The sequence below is a fragment of the Artibeus jamaicensis genome, unplaced genomic scaffold, assembly GCF_021234435.1.
Source record: "Artibeus jamaicensis isolate MK-2021 breed Jamaican fruit bat unplaced genomic scaffold, CSHL_Jam_final contig_718, whole genome shotgun sequence".
Lineage (NCBI taxonomy): Eukaryota > Metazoa > Chordata > Mammalia > Chiroptera > Phyllostomidae > Artibeus > Artibeus jamaicensis.
The window spans coordinates 2,529,565-2,548,551 of NW_026521936.1; the positions used below are offsets into that span (position 1 = coordinate 2,529,565).

The window sequence follows — 18,987 nt, forward strand, 5'->3', positions numbered from 1 at the left end:
TGAGGTGTTTGGGGGAAAGAGTTCCGTCTGTTACATTTGTTCAGAGGCTGCGAGTTCAGAATGTAATGTAGGAATTGACCATGATCTTGGATGACACATCAGTGGATGAAATAGCAGAACAGAATCAAACGTTCTTTCTGCTACTGGCAGACCTTGCCCATGGCGATTACAGAGGGCAGATGACTGTCATGCCGGGATTATTTGGAACCTTTTTGAAGGAGGTGTCACACCCTGCCTACTATGCGCCTGGCCCATGTGTCTGAAGCCAGGGTTCTGTGAATTCTTCATCCTGCCTCAGGCAGAGCCAACATATCTGCAGGCCCACCTAACAGCTGCCACTGCCCCCCAGAGATACTCCCCAGGCCTGGGGGATTCGGAGGGGAGGTGGAGGAGCTCACCTCGGCCCCACACTGTGGACAACTTGAAAGTAGCCTCAACTGATAAGCAGGTGAAGAACAGTCTAGTCCTCGCTCAGAAATGAGCAACTCGGCTCTCGGCTTCATCTTCCGCCTGATACACCAAGCAAGGTACAGACTTTGCTGCTCCAGATGGAACCCTCGGTGACCTTTCTAGCTGGTGCTCAGAAGAGAGGGTGCCTTTCTGGAAAAAGAATAATTATGGCCTAAGAGTTACAAGTAGAGTTGAGCAGGACTAGCAACTCTGCTGAGTCAGAATCAACAGCCTGTGTGAGAGTGGAGGTGTAAAGTGTATTAATTATACACCACTGTTAATAAGAGGGGGTATAGCTCAGGGGTAGAGCATTTGACTGCAGATCAAGAGGTCCCCGGTTCAAATCCGGGTGCCCCCTCGGAGAGTCTCTTTTCCTCCTGGAGCTGAACTGACAAAGTCACTTCAATGGAGAAGGCACTCTAGTCCCCCCTTTATGGCATCTCTTCTGATTCAGGACCCAGTCAGGCACTGGGCACAGCCGAGAAGGCCAAGGACAAGCCCAAATCCATCCCCAAAGCCTCCTTCCAGGGTCTGTTTCCTGGCACCCCAATGGGACCAACTTTAGTATCACCCATGGTCCAGTCCAGACACAAAACCTGAGCCAGTTCTTCTAACAGGAGGTGATGCAGATTATCACTAACGAGCATGTCCTGTAGCTTCTGCAACAAACTACCGCAGCATGGGTAACATAAACAACAGGAATGTAGTGTCTCACAGTCCTGGATGCCAGCGTCTGAAATGGAGGTGTCAGGGGGGCCGGGCTCTCTCCAAAGGCGCTAGAGGAGGCCCCTTCCTGGCCTCCCTCCAGCTTCTGGTGTTTGTTGGTGACCCCGGGCCTTCCTTGGCTCGTAGATGCATCACCCAGGCTCTGCCTCTGTCTTCAGCCTGAGTCTCTTCTCTTCCTAGGACACCCATCACGTTGGAGTAAAGACCCATAATATTTCATGTTAACCAATCCCACTACTTCAGATAGAGACAGGGAGAGATCAATTTGTTCTTGAACTAGCAATGCATTCATTGGTTGATTCTTGCATACAACCTTGGGGATTGAACATACAACCTTGGTACAACCTTGGCATATTGGGAGTCCCATCTTTGAGGGGCTCCAGGCTGGGTCTGGCCACAGGGACTTGGGAGTCTGTTCTCAGGTGCTCAGCACGAACCCACTACACAGACGTGACTGTTGGTCCTTCCAGCTGTCATGGCTTCTCCCCAGGTAACTGCCCCGCTCCAGGGCCTGACAGTGGAGAGGCTGTGGTGCTATGGGAGAAGGGAACCTGTGGCTTCTTCAAAGTGGGGGGATGAGTTAGCAGTAAAGCAGGTCTGGCAACTGAGCCGAGCCACGCGGAAGGGGCATCTGGGGCAGGAACTCTGGGTGTGGCTGTACAAGCAAAAGGTGCTCATCGGGTCCCACTGGTATGGCAGGGGGTATAGCTCAGGGGTAGAGCATTTGACTGCAGATCAAGAGGTCCCCAGTTCAAATCTGGGTGCCCCCTAGCATTTTAGTCTCTAAAGGTCTCAAAGGAGTTTCAGTTTTCTCTCCTCTTGCCTAATGTGGTCTCTGAGTCCTCCTGCAAATGGTGAAGAAGCAGGGGAACTCGTCCTACCCAACAGTAGGGCTGCTCTGCTCAGGTGATGTGTTTGTGCAAGTCCTCTGATCTTCCCACTGTCGCCTGACCTGGTCCCCTGCTCTCCAGTGTGATTGTGATCTCCTGGCTGAGGCTGCGGACCTGGCCTTCACTGTAGCCAGAGAGAAATCTGAGATCCCCTGTAAAGGAACAAGAGCTGGACTGCTGGTCGGCTTGTCAGCAGTTGCCCAGGAAGCCAGAGGTGGCGCAATGCTGCACCGGGTGTGTTGAGAAGAAACAGAGTCAGCTCTGAATTCTATTCCCAGCTAAACTGTTCTTCAGGGACAGAGAAAGCTGAGCGCTCACCACCAACAGACTCTCACTAAAGAGAATTTTAAATATATACTTTTGAAAAAAGAAAAATGACCCCAGATGGGAGGGCTGAGTTACAAGAAGGAAAGTGGAACAAGGAAATTGTAAGATACGTAAGTAAATCTAAAATCCCTGATCATACAACACAATATCAATGTCTCATTATAAGGTTTTTTTTTAAAGACAGAACTAAAGTAATGGTTAACAACATATAAGGAATGGGGTCCGAAGAGTTTAGGTGTTTATGTCATTTTGGAGAAAGACAAAGATATTTAGATTTTCTAACTTGCATGCAATACTTTTCATGATATCATTTTGAAGGTCATGGTGTTGGCGTGCCCCCTCTCGGAAGCACACGTCTGCCTTCCCTGCCCCTTCCTCTTCCGCCCTGGCACATCCCCTTTGCCTTTCTTTCTCTGAAGTTCCGAGGGCCCTTCTTCCATTTCTGTAAACTGTTTCCTGAGCAGACACAGCCCAGCTGGCTGACTTCTATTGCCGTTGTAAGTTGTTAAACAAACGTGTTCTTATCCTTGGAAAATAAATAAATAAATAAATAAATAAATAAATAAATAAATAAAGGTTGTGATTTTGCCAAGTTAAAGGCGGGAAGGGAATGTGGGGTCTGTGCTAGTAGTCTTGCTAAGCACTCATTAAGTCTAGCAATTTATTTGTTGATTGTTTAAATTTCCTAGAGAGAGGTTCCTATCATCTTCAAAAATGGAAATGTTTTATTTCATTTTATCCACATTCTTGTGTATTTGTATGTCTTTTCCATTCATGATTGTGCTGACGAGGACCTCCAGTACAGTGTGGAATAAACGGGTGGACACTGACCATCTCGTCTCATTCTGATTTCAAACAAAAAGATTTCAACATGGCTCGGTTACATCCGTGCTGTGGACTATCCATTTCGTAAATGGCCCTGATCAAATTAAGGACGTTTCTGTTTCTGGCTTGCAAAACCGTTTTTATCGTGGAATTTTGCTGAAACCCCCTTTATGGCATCTGTTGAGATACCCACACGATCGTTCTCTTTTACTTTCTTAACGGGGTGAATTTCTTTTGTTGCTTTTTGTAAAATTAAACACGCTTTGCATTCCGGATGTAAATCCCACTCAGTCATGAAGTGCTATCATGTTTGTATATCTGTGGATTCAGTGAGATCGTATTTTATTTAATTTTTTAGTGGAATTGGCCTTTACATTTTTTTCCCCCTGTACCTGCTGGGTTTTGGTATCGAGGTTGGGGTTGGGGCTCAAGGCCTCACAAAAGGGGCTTTCAAATGTACTCATCTTTTCTCCTCTCAGGAAGATCTTTATGTAAAATAGTTATTATTTCTCTAACTAGGTAATAAAACTCATCCAACTATCTTATCTGAATTTTTTTTTGTCTAAAAGTTTCAAAGAAATGGTTTATTGGAGCAACTATTTAAAACTTAGGGGACTGTTCGGCTTTTCTGTGTTTCCTGAGCCCACTTTGGGAGGCGGGAGAATCCTGTCTCTAGTTCTTGCTCACTTACTGACAGCGGCAGGTCCCCACCTACCGTAAAACGCTCTGCTTTACAAAGCCTGCCATCCCACACAGTCCTCACCACCACCAGGCTGTGTACCTTCTTACACAGGGGCAGAAACCTTAGGGCCCTGACGCCTGGCACTCACCTGTGACCGGCCAGCCTGGGCTAGGGCGTGCCCTGCCTCGGGTCAAGGGCCTGCACTGCCTTCCCGGCCTCCCAGCACACCTGGGAAGCCCAGGAGAACAGGGACACAGCTCCGAGTGCCCTGCCCATCTCGCTCCCACTCACCAGTGCCCGGCCTCTCTGGGCGAGCTGCCTCTCTCTCTTGCCCCTCGTCCTGACCCCACAGGCCTTCAGGACAAGGCTCCTCTCCCTTCTCCATCTGGGTGAGGATGTCCGGTTTGGAGATGGCGTAATCTGTGTACAGAACGGAGAGAGACAGCTGGGTCGGGGCGGAACCCTGCCACCCAGGCCACCACTGAGATGCAGACTCCAGAGGAGCAGAAGCTGAAGCAAGGACACAGACTGCAGGAGGCCAGTCTGAGGGCAGAGGCCCGGACGCCACTGCGGGGCCTCACCCAGGGAGACCAGCATCTGGTAGTTGCCCCGCATCACGTGCTTGTACAGCTCCTTCTGCCACTCGTCCAGCTTGCTCCACTCGAGCTCAGAAAAATACACGGCCACGTCGTCAAAGGTCACGGGTACCTGGAACCACAGGCATCGGGAAAGCTCACCCACACTTATAGGCACGGCCCTCCGGCCGGCCCACCCCAGGTGCCCGGGTTACCTTGGGGACCTCCCCCTTGCTGCCCGGGGGCAGCCGCAGGACCCAGAAGTTCCTGTTCCTCAGCAGGTTCTCCATGTTCTCCAGCCGCCTCTGCAGCAGCCCGTACTCCTGCAGCAGGGTCCCCAGCACGGCCCACTTGCCCTCCAGCTGGTTCCCGAGCTCTGAGGACGTCTTTTCAAAATCCGCCAGCTTCTTCTCGGCCGACCCCGTCCGCCGCTCCAGAGTCAGCAGGCGGGCCAGACAGGAGTCCACTTTCTTCTCCACGGCCTGGACGGCGGCCACCACGGTCCACAGTGTGATCTCCGTGGAATAGAGGTACGAGTTCTTCTTGGCAGCCGGCTGGGGCGAGGGAGGAGGCGTGGAAGGCCTTCCGTCCCCTGTTTGCTTGTCCCTCTCTGGGGCCTGTCCACAAGAAAAAGGGAAAACGTTATCAGAATTGTACAATGGAGATGTCTACCTCACCAAGAAACCTGAGGGCCAGTCAGGCAGCTGTGTGGGGGATGGATGTGGGGACATCAATTACAAGTCCAGCCTCAGGGACAGGGGACACTGGCTGGACAGAGCTATTAGCAAGTGGGAAACAGAGAGAAAAACATGGCCAGAGAGAGAAGAATGTGTGGCCTCGGACAGGGGACTTCCGTGTCACGTTACCAAGAGGCCTGTTTGCAGTTGGAATGTCTTCCCACACACTGAAAGACTGCAGGTTCGATTCCTAGTCAAGGCACATACAGAAGGCGACAAGCATATTCTCACAAACCATCTTCCAAGTGGTTCTGGGGAGCAGCGGTAGCAAACTGTTCACACTTCCTTTCCTGTTTTTGGCTGCGGAGCCCACGAAGGACCAGGTGGGAGCCACTTCCACACAGCACAAGCTCTCAGACTGGAATGCACACCCACAGCATGAACCACCTGCCCTGGACATGCCCAGAGCCCACGTCGGTCACGATGGGGAGGCCCGTTCATTAAGACGCACTCACAGGAGCCACGGGGCCCCCTTGGCAAACACCGCTCTCCAGATTTCCAGCCGGGCCATCCCTCTAGTCAAACACTGACCACAGAACTCCAAATATACAAGCCTGCTTACTTCCCCAAAACACAGCACACTGTTGTCCGTCTCCTTTCAGATTAAGTTCCCTGCACACCAACACGGCTAAGACATGTTTGTTAAGTAAAAACAAGAGGGTACAGATGACATTGAAGATCTGCTAACGGCCCTGGCTGGCACAGCTCAGTAGACTGACTACCAGCCTGAGAACCAAAGGGTCACTGGTTCGATTCCGATTCAGGTCACATGCCTGGGTTGTGGGTCAGGTCCCCAGTAGGGGGTGCATGAGAGGCAACCACACACTGGTGTTTCCCTCCCTCTCTTTCTCCCTCCTTTCCCCTCTAAAATAAATAAAATCTTTAACACCCCCCCCCACACACCCCAGCATGGACGTGTACAAAGCATCTCTGAAGGACACAGGACGAACCCGCTGCAGCTGCCACCTTCCTGCCAGGCAGCCGCATAACCGGACAGGGTGGCGAGGAGCCCACGAAACGCACGCTCTGACCGGCAGACATTGGGGGGTACGACTCAGTGCAAATGAACGGGTGCCAGCGCCTCTGTCTGCACACCCCAGTGGCGGCCCGTGTCAAAGGGTCTCAGGACAGACTCGCACCACTGGAAGGAACTCTGAGACCCAGCCCAAGTGACTTCTCATCCCTGCTGCGACTCCAGGCCCGACCAGGGGCAGGCACTTGTCCTGGACACAGGGCCGGTGCACAGCCGAGAGAGCAAACCCTGCCTAGTCCTGCTACCGCTCCGCCCCTGGGAATGGGAGACGGAATGCAGCCTTTCAGAAGTGACTCGAAGAGATGAGCTCTTCCTAAAGGATATACCACCATTTTATCTCTTCGTTCGTATAATAAAGTCACTCAAGGCTTAACGGGAGTAGGCAGTGACCCCCTGGCCTGGTTTCAGAGAGCCACCGGCTAGCTGCCCACGCCACCGGTCTCAGTGTGGGGCTTGGGTATGAAGCCTCACACCCAGGGCTGCTCGTAAGAAATGTGTGTCACTGAGCCTGACCTGACACTACCGAAGGGGGACACTGGACACAGGGCTCCGCGAAGTCCCCATGACGCCCTGACCCCGCTCTGCTGGCCCTGAGGCAGGCTGAAGGTTGAGAGCCTCGGCTCTGGAAGAAGCAGTTGTCAACCTTTTTGTCCCATGGCACAAAAACTACTAAAAGTCTGCGGCACACCAAAAAAATCCCTTTCTTGCCCATCTGATCAAAAAAAAAAGGTATAATTTTGACTCCTTCACACCAGATGGCTATTGTTGTGTTGGCTGTTGTCATTTTTTAATTTGACAACCTAAGGGAAAAGAGGTCAGTGCCCCTGACTGAACAGTCGGGTACTGCGTGTTTTAAAAAACTTTGTGGAGCCCTGGCTGGTGTAGCTCAGGGAATTGAACGCCAGCCTACAAACTACGAGGTCGCCAGTTCAATTCCCAGTCGGGGCACATGCCTGGGCTGCAGGCCAGGTCACCACTCGGAGGTGTGTTACAAGCAACCAATCGATGTTTCTCTCCCTCTCTTTCTCCCTCCCTTGCCCTCAAAAAATAAAATAAAATAAAAATTGCAGCTCCAGAATACCAAGGAGAAGCTCCAACTCTTGTAAGATACCCTTCCCATGTAAACACAAGGTCATTTTTATCTCGGTCACCTTGAGCATCCCAGCAAGGAGCATCCCCAGAAGCCGCTGACCCCAGAGGGCACTCCCAGTCCTTTCTGGTACCCAAACTCCCTCCCTGGGGGAGAGAGGCCTGGCCCCGACTCCTCCTAGCAGCGAGGCACCGCTCACCTTCCTGGGTCCTGGAGCCCTCGTAGTCCACAGCCTGCCCCTTCTTGAGGATCTTGATGGTGGGGTAGCCACTCACATCAAACCTGCTGGCCAGCGCAGACTCCGAGGTCGCATCAATCTTAGCAACAGGAACGGGAGGGTCGTTCTCCTTCAAGGTACTGGCGATTTTTTCATATTCTGGAGCAAACTGCTTGCAGTGTCCGCACCTAAGAGTTTGGTTTGGGGAACGAAAAGCAGGTTAATGGTACCCGTGGTGGCTTCACTCCAGCCACACACACAGAAACGGGGCATCGGGACGGGTGAGGTCTGCAGTTAGGAGCAGAAGTGACGGGAAGGCCCAGGTGGCTGGAAGTCCAACAGGCCTGGGTTCGACCTCCCGCTCTGCTTTGGGCACATTCTTTCAGTGTCTCTGAGCCTTGTTTTTTCATCCATACGTTTCTCAAAGTTCAGTCCAGAGACCCCTTGTGAAGGGCCCATGAGGTGAAACTCATACAAAAACATTTTCATGTGCCCTGGCTGGTGTGGCTCAGTGGATTGAGCGTCGGTCTGCAACCCAAGGGTCTCTGGTTCCATGCCCAGTCAGGGCACATGCCTGGGTTATGGCCAGGACCCCAGTAGGGGGCGCCTGAGAGGCAACCACACACTGATGTTTCTCTTTTCTCTCCCTCTATTTCCCTCCCTTCCCCGCTCTCTAAAAATGAATAAAATCTTTTAAAAACTCCAAACAAACATTTTTCGTCTTTTTCACTCATTCTCTTAGAAGTTCACAGTGGATTTTTCCCGAGGCTACAACTCACAGTGACATCAGCATTCTGATGTTGACCTGTAGTGGGTCACTGTTACACAAAAACAAGTACTTTTTAAAAAACTTCTCAGTTTTAGCTCTGGCTGGGATGGCTCAGCAGATTGGGCACCAGCCTGTGAACCAAAGGGTTTCTGATTCGATTCCCAGTCTCGGGGCACATGCCTGGGTTGCAGGCCAGGTCCCTGGTAGGGGCCCATGAGAGGCAACCACACATTGGTGTTTCTCTCCCTCTTTCTCCTTCCCTCCCTCTGTTTAAAAATAAATGAAATCTTTTTAAAAAGTTAAGAAAAACTTCTCAGCCTTAATTTCTAATGTGCTAAGTACTGATAAACATGATCCACATGAAAGCTATTTGGGGTCCTCAAATTATAAGTGTTAAGGGATCCCGAGGCTAAAAAGTTTGAACACTGTCCTGGCCAGGTGTCCCAGTGGGTTGGGGCGCCGTGTTGCAGCGCCATCCCGATGCACCAAGGCTGTGGGTTGGATCCCTGGTCAGAGCACATGCAAGGATCAACCAATGAACGCTTACATTAAGTGGAACGACAAATCAACCAATAAACCCTTCCTCTCTCCCTCTTCCCACTGCCTCAGTAAATTAAAAAAAAAAATTAAGTTGGCCCTGGCCGGCGGGGCTCGGTAGGCTGGGCATTTTCTCATACCAGGGACATCCAACCTTCTGGCGTCTCGGGGCCACAGTGGAAGGAGAGTTGTCTTGGGAAACACATTAAATACACAAACACTAATGAAAATGGTAGAGCAAAAAAAAAAAAAAGGTTTTAAGTAAATTTACAATTTTGTGTTGGCCTGCGTGCTGAACACCCCTGCACATAAACTGAAAGGTCGGGGTTCACTTCCCGGTCAGGGCATGTGCCTGGGCTGTGGATCTGGCCCCTGGTCAGGGCGTGTGGGCGAGGCCACTGATCCATGATTCTCTCTCACACTGATGTTTCTTCCCTCCTCTTTCTCCCTCTCTTCCCCCATCTCTAAAAATAATAATAAATTATTCTTTTAAAACACCATATACTGAGCTGGGGACTTCCGCCAAGATGGAGGCGTAGGTGGACCCACCTTGCTTCCGTGCACAACCAAATCTAAGAACAACTATTTTTAACAACAATAAACACAAGGAGACCACACAGAAAATCGACAATACGGAGTCCGAAAAAAGGACGAAATGCTCGGCTAACCTGGTAAGGGGGGTGAAGCCAGCAGTGGAGCCGGTTGACCAAAAAGATCCCTGACCTGGTGGTGCGCAAGCAGCCGAAGGCGCGGATCACGGGCTAGCTACGGGCGCACACAGAGAAGAGGTGCGGCTGGCTGTCTGCGGTAGGTTGTGCGTTTGCATGCAGATAAACCAGTGAAGAGGTGAGCATTGAGACCGCACAGTCCAGAGCAGCAGGCTCGCACAATTCTGCTAGGATGAACAGGCCGGGGCCAGTGGTGGGACGGACTGGGTGAGTGGAGAGGACGGCCATTACTCCCTCTCTGACCCGCCCGCACACACAGCATCACAAACCAGCGACCTGGGTGGCCCTGCCCTGGTAAACAACTAAGGCTTCGCTCCACTTACTTACCGGTGCGAACAGACCAAATATGGCTCAAGAACAACTCAGAGCCCCAGAGCCGATAAATCTAAGCGATGAAAAAATAGCCAAACTTTCAGATGCACAGTTCAAAACACTAGTTATAGGGATCCTCAAAGAACTGGTTGATTTTAATCACAAATTAGAGAAACATATGAAAGCTAAACTAATTGAAATGAATGGTAATGCACAGGAAACCAACAGAAATGGAAAGGAGTCTGGGACTCAAATCAATGGAGTGGACCAGAAGGAAGAAAAAAAGGGCCAAACAGAAAAGAATGAAGAAGCAAGAATTCAAAAAAAATGAGGAGAGGCTTAGGAACCTCCAGGACATCTTTAAATGCCCCAACATCCGAATTATAGGGGTACCAGAAGGGGGAAAGGCACAGCCACCAGTGGAAAACTTATTTGAACAAATAATAAAGGAGAACTTCCCCAATCTGGCAAAGGAAATAGACTTCCAGGAAATCCAGGAAGCTCAGAGAGTCCCAAAGAAGTTGGACCCAAGAAGGAACACACCAAGGCACATCATCATTACATTAGCCAAGATTCAAATGAAGGAGAGAATCCTAGAAGCAGCAAGAGATAAGGGGACAGTCACCTACAAAGGAGTTCCCATCAGACTGTCACAAGATTTCTCAAGAGACCTTACAGGCAAGAAGGGGCTGGAAAGAAGTATTTCAAGTCATTAAAACCAAAGACCTACAACCAAGATTGCTCTATCCAGCAATGCTTTCATTTAAAATGGAAGGACAGATAAAGATCAAATTCAAGGAGTTCATCATCACCAAGCCCTTATTATATGAAATGTTAAAGGGACTTATCTAATAAAAAGAGGATGAAAAAGATGAACAGTGAAAGGACAGCAAACTCATAGTTATCAACAACCACACCTAAAACAAAAACAAACTAAAAGGACAGCTAGATCAGGAGCAAATCATAGAAATGAAGATCACATGGAGGGTTAGCAACAGGAGAGTGGGAGAAGGAGAAGGGGGGAGAAGGTACAGAAAATAAGTAGCATAGACAGTAGATAGAAAATAGATAGGGGGAGAGTAAGAATAGTAGGGGAAATACAGAATGTAAAGAATTTGAGACACCTGTTGATGAACTAAAGGGGGAAATGGTGGGGGAGGGGCATGCAGGATGGAGGGGGGAAATAGAACAAATGTAATGGCATAATCAATAAAAAAGTTAAAAAAATAAAAATAAAAATAAAACACCATATGCTATGTTGGAACATCAAGCATTAGACACACATGTACATTTTGACTACTGTCTCCAAAGTGAAGCAGGGGGTGGGGGAAGGGGAAGAAGGGGTTGTGAGACCGCGGAGGAGAGCGGGTGGGAGGAGCACACCGGTGGCCACCCACGCAGGCACCGCGGTCTGAGGGTGAGACAGGGGAGGGGCGGGGTGTCGGGGCAGCCACCCTAATGCCGCAGAAGGGGGGTGGGTGGCCTTGAGATGGGTCGGATGCCTGTCACCGACGCGGGTTTCCGTGTCACCATAACTTGTGAATCGCCAGCCGCTTCCCCAGCTGTCACCATCAGAGGACAAGTTCCTATTTTAAATCACTGGGGACCGCATTCTGTAAGGGCTGGCTCTCGGCTGCTCCATGCAAACTGGCGGGGCGCTGAGCTCCTGGCGGCCCTCCATCTGCGGCTAATTATGCCCCTGCTCCCAGCCACGCCCACCCTGCAGGGCTCTGGCAGGCGAGCAGGGGACCCGCGCAGGCGACCCGCGCAGGCGCGCCAGGCCCCTACCTTACCAAGGGGCGTAGAACTCCAGCAGCACCGTATCTTTGTCGGCCACAAAGTTATCGAAGTTCGCGTCATTTAGGACCAAGATGCCGTTTTCTTCCTTAACTTCCAAGTCATCCTCCTCCTCCTCATCTTCCTCTTCCTCATCCTCAATGGCGTCTTCTTTATTAGAATCTGAGTGCAAAACACCCAGACTGGTTAGGAAACTGGCCGACTCTCCTCAAAAATGTTCTTGTCACCTCAACCCTTCAAAATGTGCCACCCCAGTCCTGAGTGGTCCCTGGGGGCCACCACCAGACACGGTGGTGACATCCAGACTTGCCCCCCCCCCCAGAACTTCTACTCTAAGCCTGGGAATTGGGTGGTTGTGCCACGGTTAAAAGATGTTTGAGCCCTGGTTGGTGTAGCTCAGTGGATTGAGCCGGGGGCCTGCAAACCAGACAATCGCGGATGGATTCCCAGTCAGGGCACATGCCTGGGTTGCAGGCTGGTTCCCTGCAGGCCAGTTCCCAGCAGGGGATGCAGAAAAGGCAACCATACATTGATGTTTCTCTCCCTCTCTCCTTTCCTTCCCCTGTAAAGATAAATAAATAAAATCTTTAAAAAAAAAGTAAATTTAAAAAATAAAATAAAATAAAGGAATGTGTTATTTAAAAAAAAAAAGATATTTGAAAACCAGACCTAGAATTTAAAGTCTAAATGCCTCACAGGAGCGCCCCCTCCCCAGAGGTCGCACCCATGGCCCGCTGGGCATGCCTCCTGCCGGAACACAGACAACCAAGCGTCAGCCTCGCCCTGCAGTCTCCCCAGGCCCTGCCCTGCAGCCAGGCTCAGCTCGGCCCTGACCCGCCACTTCAGAAACACCTCACATATAGTTCCCACCAGGTGGAGCTCCGGGTTAATTTTTTTTTTCTGAACTATGGACACCAGGCGCCGTGGGACTGTGGTTCTCATTCCCCAGGTCCTTCAGCTTTGCTCACACCAGCAAGGGCACCTGAAGCCAGGGCAGCTTGTGCGAGGATTTCATTAACTCTGAAGCCAGAACATTTCCAGGGGCCAGTTATTCGTGTTTGGAGATGCTTCCCAGGAGATGAAGCGAGGCTGACAGTTACCAAGTCTGGGGCTGAGGGTGAGGTCGGGGCATGAAAACCTGCTCCTGGGACCCTCGAACCCCTGGCACTGGCCCAGCCCCACCCTGCCCCTAAGTAATCTTCCCTCACCTACTTCAAGGCTGGCCCTGCAGCTGCTCAGAGGGGCCAGGGAACTGGTCTGGGGGTGGGGGGAGCCTTGTTCATTTTCATTAAAACCAAACAATTTGCAGAGAAGTCACCTAAAGCAAATCAAACCCCCACCCCTCCAGCCACTTTCCTCAACCATGTCCCTTTAAACACCTCACTGTCTTTTCCTGACGTTCACATCCCTTTGTGGGGGGAGGGAGAAACAGCTCTACACCCCCAAAGAAAACCCACCCATTTGAGAGGAACGAACCGAGCAGGTGTCCATGTTTCTTGGGACAAGATCCCTCCCCTGCCCTCTGCTTTCCTCCCCGCCCAGGCCCTGTACTCGGGTCACGGCTCTCCAACATCCCTTCCCCTGGCCCCCCACCACTCCCCTCCTCCACGCAGGAACCCTGTCAGGTGGACAGGCCTGCAGAGGCCCCAGGGCGCCAGCAATGTCACTGGGCAGCACTAAGAACAAGGCTTCCCAGACGGGAAGGAGAGAGGATGCTGGGGAAGACAACCTCACCCTCAAGTCCTGCACAAATGACCTGCCTGAGGGCTGCAAAGCTGGGGGCTGGACATTGCGGGGGAAAGGGGGGGGCGGTCTCTGCTCCTGCTGGGGCACCTAGGAGGCACTGTCCACCCTGGCCCAGGTCTGGATGCTCACTTGAGCTGGATGACTGCTGTGGCCAGTTAGGCGGGACTTGCGGGCAATGCACACATGTTCACTCTCTCTGCCTGGCTGCTCCGCCCAGTCAGATTTACTTGCACAATGAAATTTACTTGCAGGCAAATGGAAAGACTGGAGAAAGAGTGGACGTAAAGCACTGGGGAACTCAGTCTGCTCTACAAGCCAGGAGACACAGCCAGGGGAGGGAGACGGACTTCATAACCCACCCAACACACTGGGCTAAAGAGAATTTTACAAAAAGGACGAGCAAAGCTCCTTTACGCACACACAGCCTGACGTGGTCCGTGAGCACTCATGCTGGTGGGGCTGTCGTGATGAAATGGGCATCTGTGAGTTACCACAGGCCAGAGCTGAGGGTAACTCATTTCTTGATAAAGACCGATTCCTCTGTTACTGGAGAAGGTGCTGGCTCTATACTCCTTCCTACTAGAAACCCACAGTTCCCTGCAGAGAAAGCCCCTACATTTTCGTGGGGAGACCACTCTTTACTTTTAAAGTCAGATGTTCTCAGACTTCCGATCAAGATGGAGGCATCAGTAAACACAGCTGGTCCCCTCGCACAACCACAGCAAAAATCACAACTAAACCACAGAACTATTACCCAGAATTGTCAGAAAATCGAGCTCTACAGGAAGTCTGACAACCAAAGAATTAAGAAGCCACATTCACTTAGGTAGGAGGGGCAGAGACTTGGAATGGGCTGGTCTCACATAAAAATCGGGAGTGGTATCTTGCGAATGAGGGATCCCACTCCCACACCAGATCACCTAGCCCAGGGTTCCAGTGCCAGGGAGATAAGTCCCCATAACTTCTGGTTTTAAAACCAGTGAGGGTTGGGGAGGCTATGGAAGAAACTGGGATTCTCAGGTGTCTGCTCTTAAAGGGCCTGTAACAGACTTAGGACTTACTCAGACTCACAGCCTGTGGGCTCCAGCACCAGGGCAGCAGCTGGAAGGGCACCAGTGGCACATGGGGAAGAACCGAAGTGTCTGGCGTGAGGGTGACGGGATCCTCCTGAACAACACTCCAGAGGCCAGGGAGCAGCGACCGCCTTTTCAGAGTCCTCCCCCACCTCACAGCCACAGAACGGCAGTACCATACCTGAGACCCCATCAACCTGGTTCACACAGGCTGCCTCGCCCTGAAATTACCGAAGGCTCTGCCCCATCCAACTAAAGGTGTGTTTCTCTACATTCGACCACGCTGCTAAGAAATGGGGCCAGGGCACATCTAATACATAGTAACCAACACAGGGAGGCTGCCAAAAATGAGGAGCCAAAGACATATGGCCCAAATGGAAGAAGAGGTAAAAATTCCAGAAAAAGAACTAAACAACAGTGGAGGGGAGGAAACCGAGGTTCAAATTAATGATTTGGAAGAAAAAACATTCAATTGGAACAGCAAGAAGGAGAAAGAATGCAAACAAACAAGGACAGTGTAAGGAGCCTCTGGGACAACTTCAAGCGCTCCAACATTCGAATCACACGGGTCTCAGGAGGAAAAAGAGAAAGAGCACGAAATTGAAAACTTATTTGAAAAAATAGTAAAGGACACCTCCCTAACTTGGTGAAGCGAGTGGACATGCAACTCCAGGAAGCAGAGAGTCCCAAACAAGATGCACACAAAGAGGACCACATCAAGACACATCACAATGAAGATGCCAAAGGTTAACGATGAAGAGAATCTTAAAAGCAGCAAGAGAGAAGCAGAGTCATCTACAAAGGAGTTTCCCATAAGACTGTCAGCTGATTTCTCAAAACAAACTTTGCAGGCCAGAAGGGACTGGCAAGAAGCACTCAAAGTGATGAAAAGCAAGGACTTACAACCTGGATTACTATGCCCAGCAAAGATATCAATCAGAATTGAAGGGTAAAGCTCCCAGATAAGGTAAAGCTAAAGCAGTTCATCACCTCCAAGCCATTATTATATGAAATGTTAAAGGGACTTATTTAAGAAAAAGATGAAAACTATAAACATTAAAGTGGCAATAAATTCACAGCTATCAACAATTGAATCTAAAAAACAAACTAAGCAAACGACCAGAACAGGAATACAATCACAGATGGGGTCATCATTTGAATGGTTACCAGTTGGGAGAGGAAAGGGAGAGAATGGGGGAGAAGGTGCAGGGGTTAAGTACAAATTCGTAGGTACAGAATAGGCAGGGGGATGTTAAGAACTGTATAGGAAACGGAGAAGCCAAAGAACTCACATGTGAGATCCATGGACATGAACTAAGTGGGGGACTGCTAGAGGGAAGGGGGGTGCTGGGTGGAGAGTATGGGTGACTTCTAATCTGAGGGAGGAAAGCCCAGCAAACTGAGGCTAAGTCATCAGCGCTGACGCTGTTTAGTAACTGCATTCCCAGGGGACATTTAGAGCCCAGGCACTACTGTGACGTTTGAATCTACAATGTAGGAAAGAGACAAGCACCACTAAAAGCCTTGCAGACTTGGAACCTTGGGGGCAGAGAAAAATGCGGCCCCAACCTACACCCACAGTATAAGTCTTATCCCTGGCAGGCAGTGAAACAAAAGGGCCAGGGATGCCAGAAGGACGGGAGGGAGTCCAGACAAAGGCTAGAAGCGCCAGCCCACCCCAGAGGACGAAGGTGGGAGACCTGCCTTGGCCTAGACAACTCTGGAGTTCCGGGGCTCGGCCCAGAGGCAACTGCCTCCCAGGGCCCCCACTGCTTTAGTGACCTGGGAGCCAAATGATAAACGTGCTGGTTATCAGTAGCCCTTGATGGCCAAGTGTTTTTACTTTGTAGCTACATTCCAAAAAGTATCCTCCATCTCCATTGGTCCTCAAACTTAAATGTGCCTCTCAAAGTTTATTCCATCTATGAACCATGAAGAACTTGTTTAAAATGTCCCCAGCCAAACACACACACACTGCTCCTTCTGCTTAGGTATATTTTGGGACTCTGTGTTTAAATAAGCACCAGATGATTTGGGTAAAGGCCCCAAGTCACATTCGTAAAGCCACGCTTCTATCTAGTCACTTTCCGCAGGTGTTTTTTCTACTAGGTGCTGGCTTTTACCTCATTTTCTATTTGGGTAAAGCTTCTCCATTCAGTGACCCCAGAGAAGTTACTCAATCTGCTTGAAAGAGTATAAGGTTCAAACTTTCCTACACACTAATATTGGAAAAGGGGTGTTATTACACTGAAACAAACTCACTAGGGAAAAAAAAGAAAAAAACTAGTCATCAGGAGAAAGACCAGCAAGGAGGAAAGCTGAGACCAGTAACAGGATGCCCTGTTCTCTAGGAGTAGCTTTCTTTTCGTGCCTTGTACGTTCTAATTATCAAAGTCCTCTTATCCACTTGTTCTGAGCTGGCTGATTTCAAAGCAAAGTGCAGGACCAATGACTAGTAGCAGTCCTAGGTTTCTGCCAGGGCGGGCGCTTCTTGGGCAGAGACTACACGCCCCATTCTTGGCCCCCCGGAACCCAGGAGCAGTGACTGGCACATACTAGGTGCTCATTAAGTGCTCCCTGAGGGACTGGTACCTCCGAATGCAAACCAAGCCATCCCTTTATCCCTCAGATCGGAACCCTTAGGGTACTTATTTCCAAATCTACTTTTTTTTTTCAAAGTAAAATGGTTGGTGGGCGCGAGTCCCCAGTCTCCTATGAATCCTGTTTGAAAATCAGTGGCTCCGTCTCCTTCACACTCCCTGGGCGCGTTCTCCTGGAAATTCTAAACAATTCCCCAACTCTTCTCCTCGGAAACCTGGACCTCAGGAAAATCGGAGCAGAATCAGAACGAAAGAGCCAACTGCACTGAAGCCACTTTGCACCCTGTCCGGTCCAAGCCTCCGTGTCACGGGGCTTGCAAAGAGGCCCCGCAGCCGCCGCCCCGGCCCCTTCACCGCGCTGGTCTCCCAGAATCTATGTGATGCTAGCCACCTGCCACCGCCCCTTAAACTCCAACAAGTTAGCGCTGGTATCGGTCCTGGAGAGGCTCCTCACAGAACCCACTAGTCCCAGGTCTCACCCATCACCGGTGCCGCGCCGAGCTCTGAGCCCGCAGGCCCGGCCCACTGCCCAGGCGCTCACGTCCGTCCACCTCCCCAGCCTTCGCCACGGCCAGCAGCTGCGTCAATGCCAGGAGCAGGACCAGCACGCCAGCTATCCCCGGCCTCTTCACGGCGGTAGGAGCACTGCCTTCAGTCGCCAGTGGCCCCTGAACTACCCAGTACCTGGTGGGGGACTGCTCCAGCGGTCCAAACCAAGAGACGAAATGCGACACCGTCAGGAAGTCGTCGCAGGTGATTGGCTGTGGGCAAGGGCAGCCGAGGGCTGGCCAATCCCAGCCCGTTCCAGGACCCGAAGCTCGTGCGCCTCGCCGCGGGTCCCAGTACAGTCGCCCCGCCCTCCTCCCCAGCCTCCGCCGCGCGCCCGCAGCTCCAACGTTTAAAGCTCCGGGTCCTAACGTAAGGTGCCCCCTTCTGATTCGCTGTGCGGCGGCCACCAATCAGCAGCTGCCACTCGGTTTGCCGGGAGCGCACAGGCTGAAAGAGGGAGGGAGGGAGGGAGAACAAAGGCGGAAGGCTAGTGCCGTGGAGGCGGGGTCCTTGATGTGATTGGGCGGCGGCGAGGTGGGTGGGGCCCAGAAATAGGCACAGGGCGGAGCTGGGGAAGGCCTCTGGGCTTGGCAGGAAGAACACGTGTCCTCAGAAGAGAGGTGGAAAGAGGGGCTGTTAGCTGGGCCCACTGGGATTCCTAGAGGCAGGGATCGCTTTGGCAGAGGGATCCGAACCAGTCTGTTGATAAGAAGAGAACGAGATAGTCTTCTCGTGGGCTTCTAGTTTTCTTTTTTTCTCCTTAAGCAAGTAAAAGCATTTCTTTCCTAGGTTACAACATATACTGGGCTTGGAGAGGGGATGAGCATGCAATTAAGGGAATCCAGAATTGGGATTCAGAGAAGCTTCTCTCCGTGGTTTCATCTGTGAATATGTCATCAGATGCGTGTCTAAACTTTGCCTCATGTTATTTATTTCTCTCGTTATTTTCTGCAAAACTGAAATATCAGATGGGCAAGCCTAGGGGTTTACAAAAGCCTAAATATAACCTTGAGGTTTTTCCCTCCTGACAACTTAGGAGAAGAAAACTAGGTTAAGCTAATGATTTTTGAATGTCAAGGCTGTGATATGTATTAGGGCTTGATATTTCTTTAATGCCTAGGGTCAGTATGCCTGCAGAGTTATAGAAGAATGGGGCGAGCGGACCCTCGAGAGTCCAGGAGCATCTTTCTATGTATACAGATTATCAAGTGAGGAAGACAGAAAGCCGGGCTCTCACAACCTTTAGCAATTAGAAAATTTTAATTTAATACATTCTTATTGAGCTGCGTGAACCTGTCATTTCCCCTCATTTCTGTAGGGCAGA

At 50.8% G+C, this 18,987-nt stretch overlaps 2 protein-coding genes and 2 non-coding genes across 9 annotated transcripts in view; 2 read left to right on the forward strand and 2 right to left on the reverse strand.

Annotated features, from left to right (window-relative positions):
• Positions 1–4,773, reverse strand: part of LOC119039561 (zinc finger protein 786-like) — a 26,243-nt gene extending 21,470 nt beyond the window's left edge. Inside the window, exons 1-2 of one of the 3 annotated variants that reach the window (XM_053671941.1) lie at positions 4,691–4,773; positions 4,192–4,608 (exon numbers count right to left, since the gene is read on the reverse strand). In XM_053671941.1, the coding sequence (XP_053527916.1) occupies positions 4,192–4,608; positions 4,691–4,765 (492 nt within the window). In that variant the 5' untranslated portion in view covers positions 4,766–4,773. Of the gene's footprint in view, positions 1–398; positions 2,069–4,191; positions 4,609–4,690 lie in introns of those variants that run through there. The other 2 variants (XM_053671944.1, XM_053671942.1) reach the window with 2 other exon arrangements.
• Positions 737–808, forward strand: TRNAC-GCA (transfer RNA cysteine (anticodon GCA)). The gene has a single exon. It is a non-coding gene; the product is annotated as a tRNA-Cys (tRNA).
• On the forward strand, positions 1,875–1,946 carry TRNAC-GCA (transfer RNA cysteine (anticodon GCA)). The gene has a single exon. It is a non-coding gene; the product is annotated as a tRNA-Cys (tRNA).
• On the reverse strand, positions 4,766–17,937 carry LOC128628376 (protein disulfide-isomerase A4-like). 4 transcript variants are annotated; one of them, XM_053671950.1, is made up of 5 exons: positions 17,799–17,937; positions 12,159–12,257; positions 11,692–11,857; positions 7,535–7,740; positions 4,766–5,092 (listed from the first exon to the last, which is right to left on the reverse strand). In XM_053671950.1, the coding sequence occupies exons 2-5, from the start codon at positions 12,223–12,225 to the stop codon at positions 4,866–4,868; spliced, it is 666 nt and encodes a 221-aa protein (XP_053527925.1). In that variant the 5' UTR covers positions 12,226–12,257; positions 17,799–17,937; the 3' UTR covers positions 4,766–4,865. The 4 variants fall into 4 exon arrangements, with proteins under 4 accessions (XP_053527925.1, XP_053527924.1, XP_053527926.1 ...); XM_053671949.1 differs by lacking the exon at positions 17,799–17,937 and adding an exon at positions 17,594–17,792; XM_053671951.1 differs by lacking the exons at positions 12,159–12,257; positions 17,799–17,937 and adding an exon at positions 17,594–17,792.
• Between the last annotated feature and the right edge of the window lie 1,050 nt (positions 17,938–18,987).

Excerpts from the sequence above, each read along its gene's own strand:
- LOC128628376 (XM_053671948.1), bottom strand. The coding sequence starts at position 14,707 with ATGGGGTCTCAGGTATGGTACTGCCGTTCTGTGGCTGTGAGGTGGGGG. Across the intron at positions 7,741-11,691 it reads CTGGAGTTCTACGCCCCTTG|GTGCGGACACTGCAAGCAGT; the intron begins GTAAGGTAGGGG and ends CCAAACTCTTAG. Across the intron at positions 5,093-7,534 it reads GGGCTCCAGGACCCAGGAAG|GCCCCAGAGAGGGACAAGCA; the intron begins GTGAGCGGTGCC and ends TCTTGTGGACAG.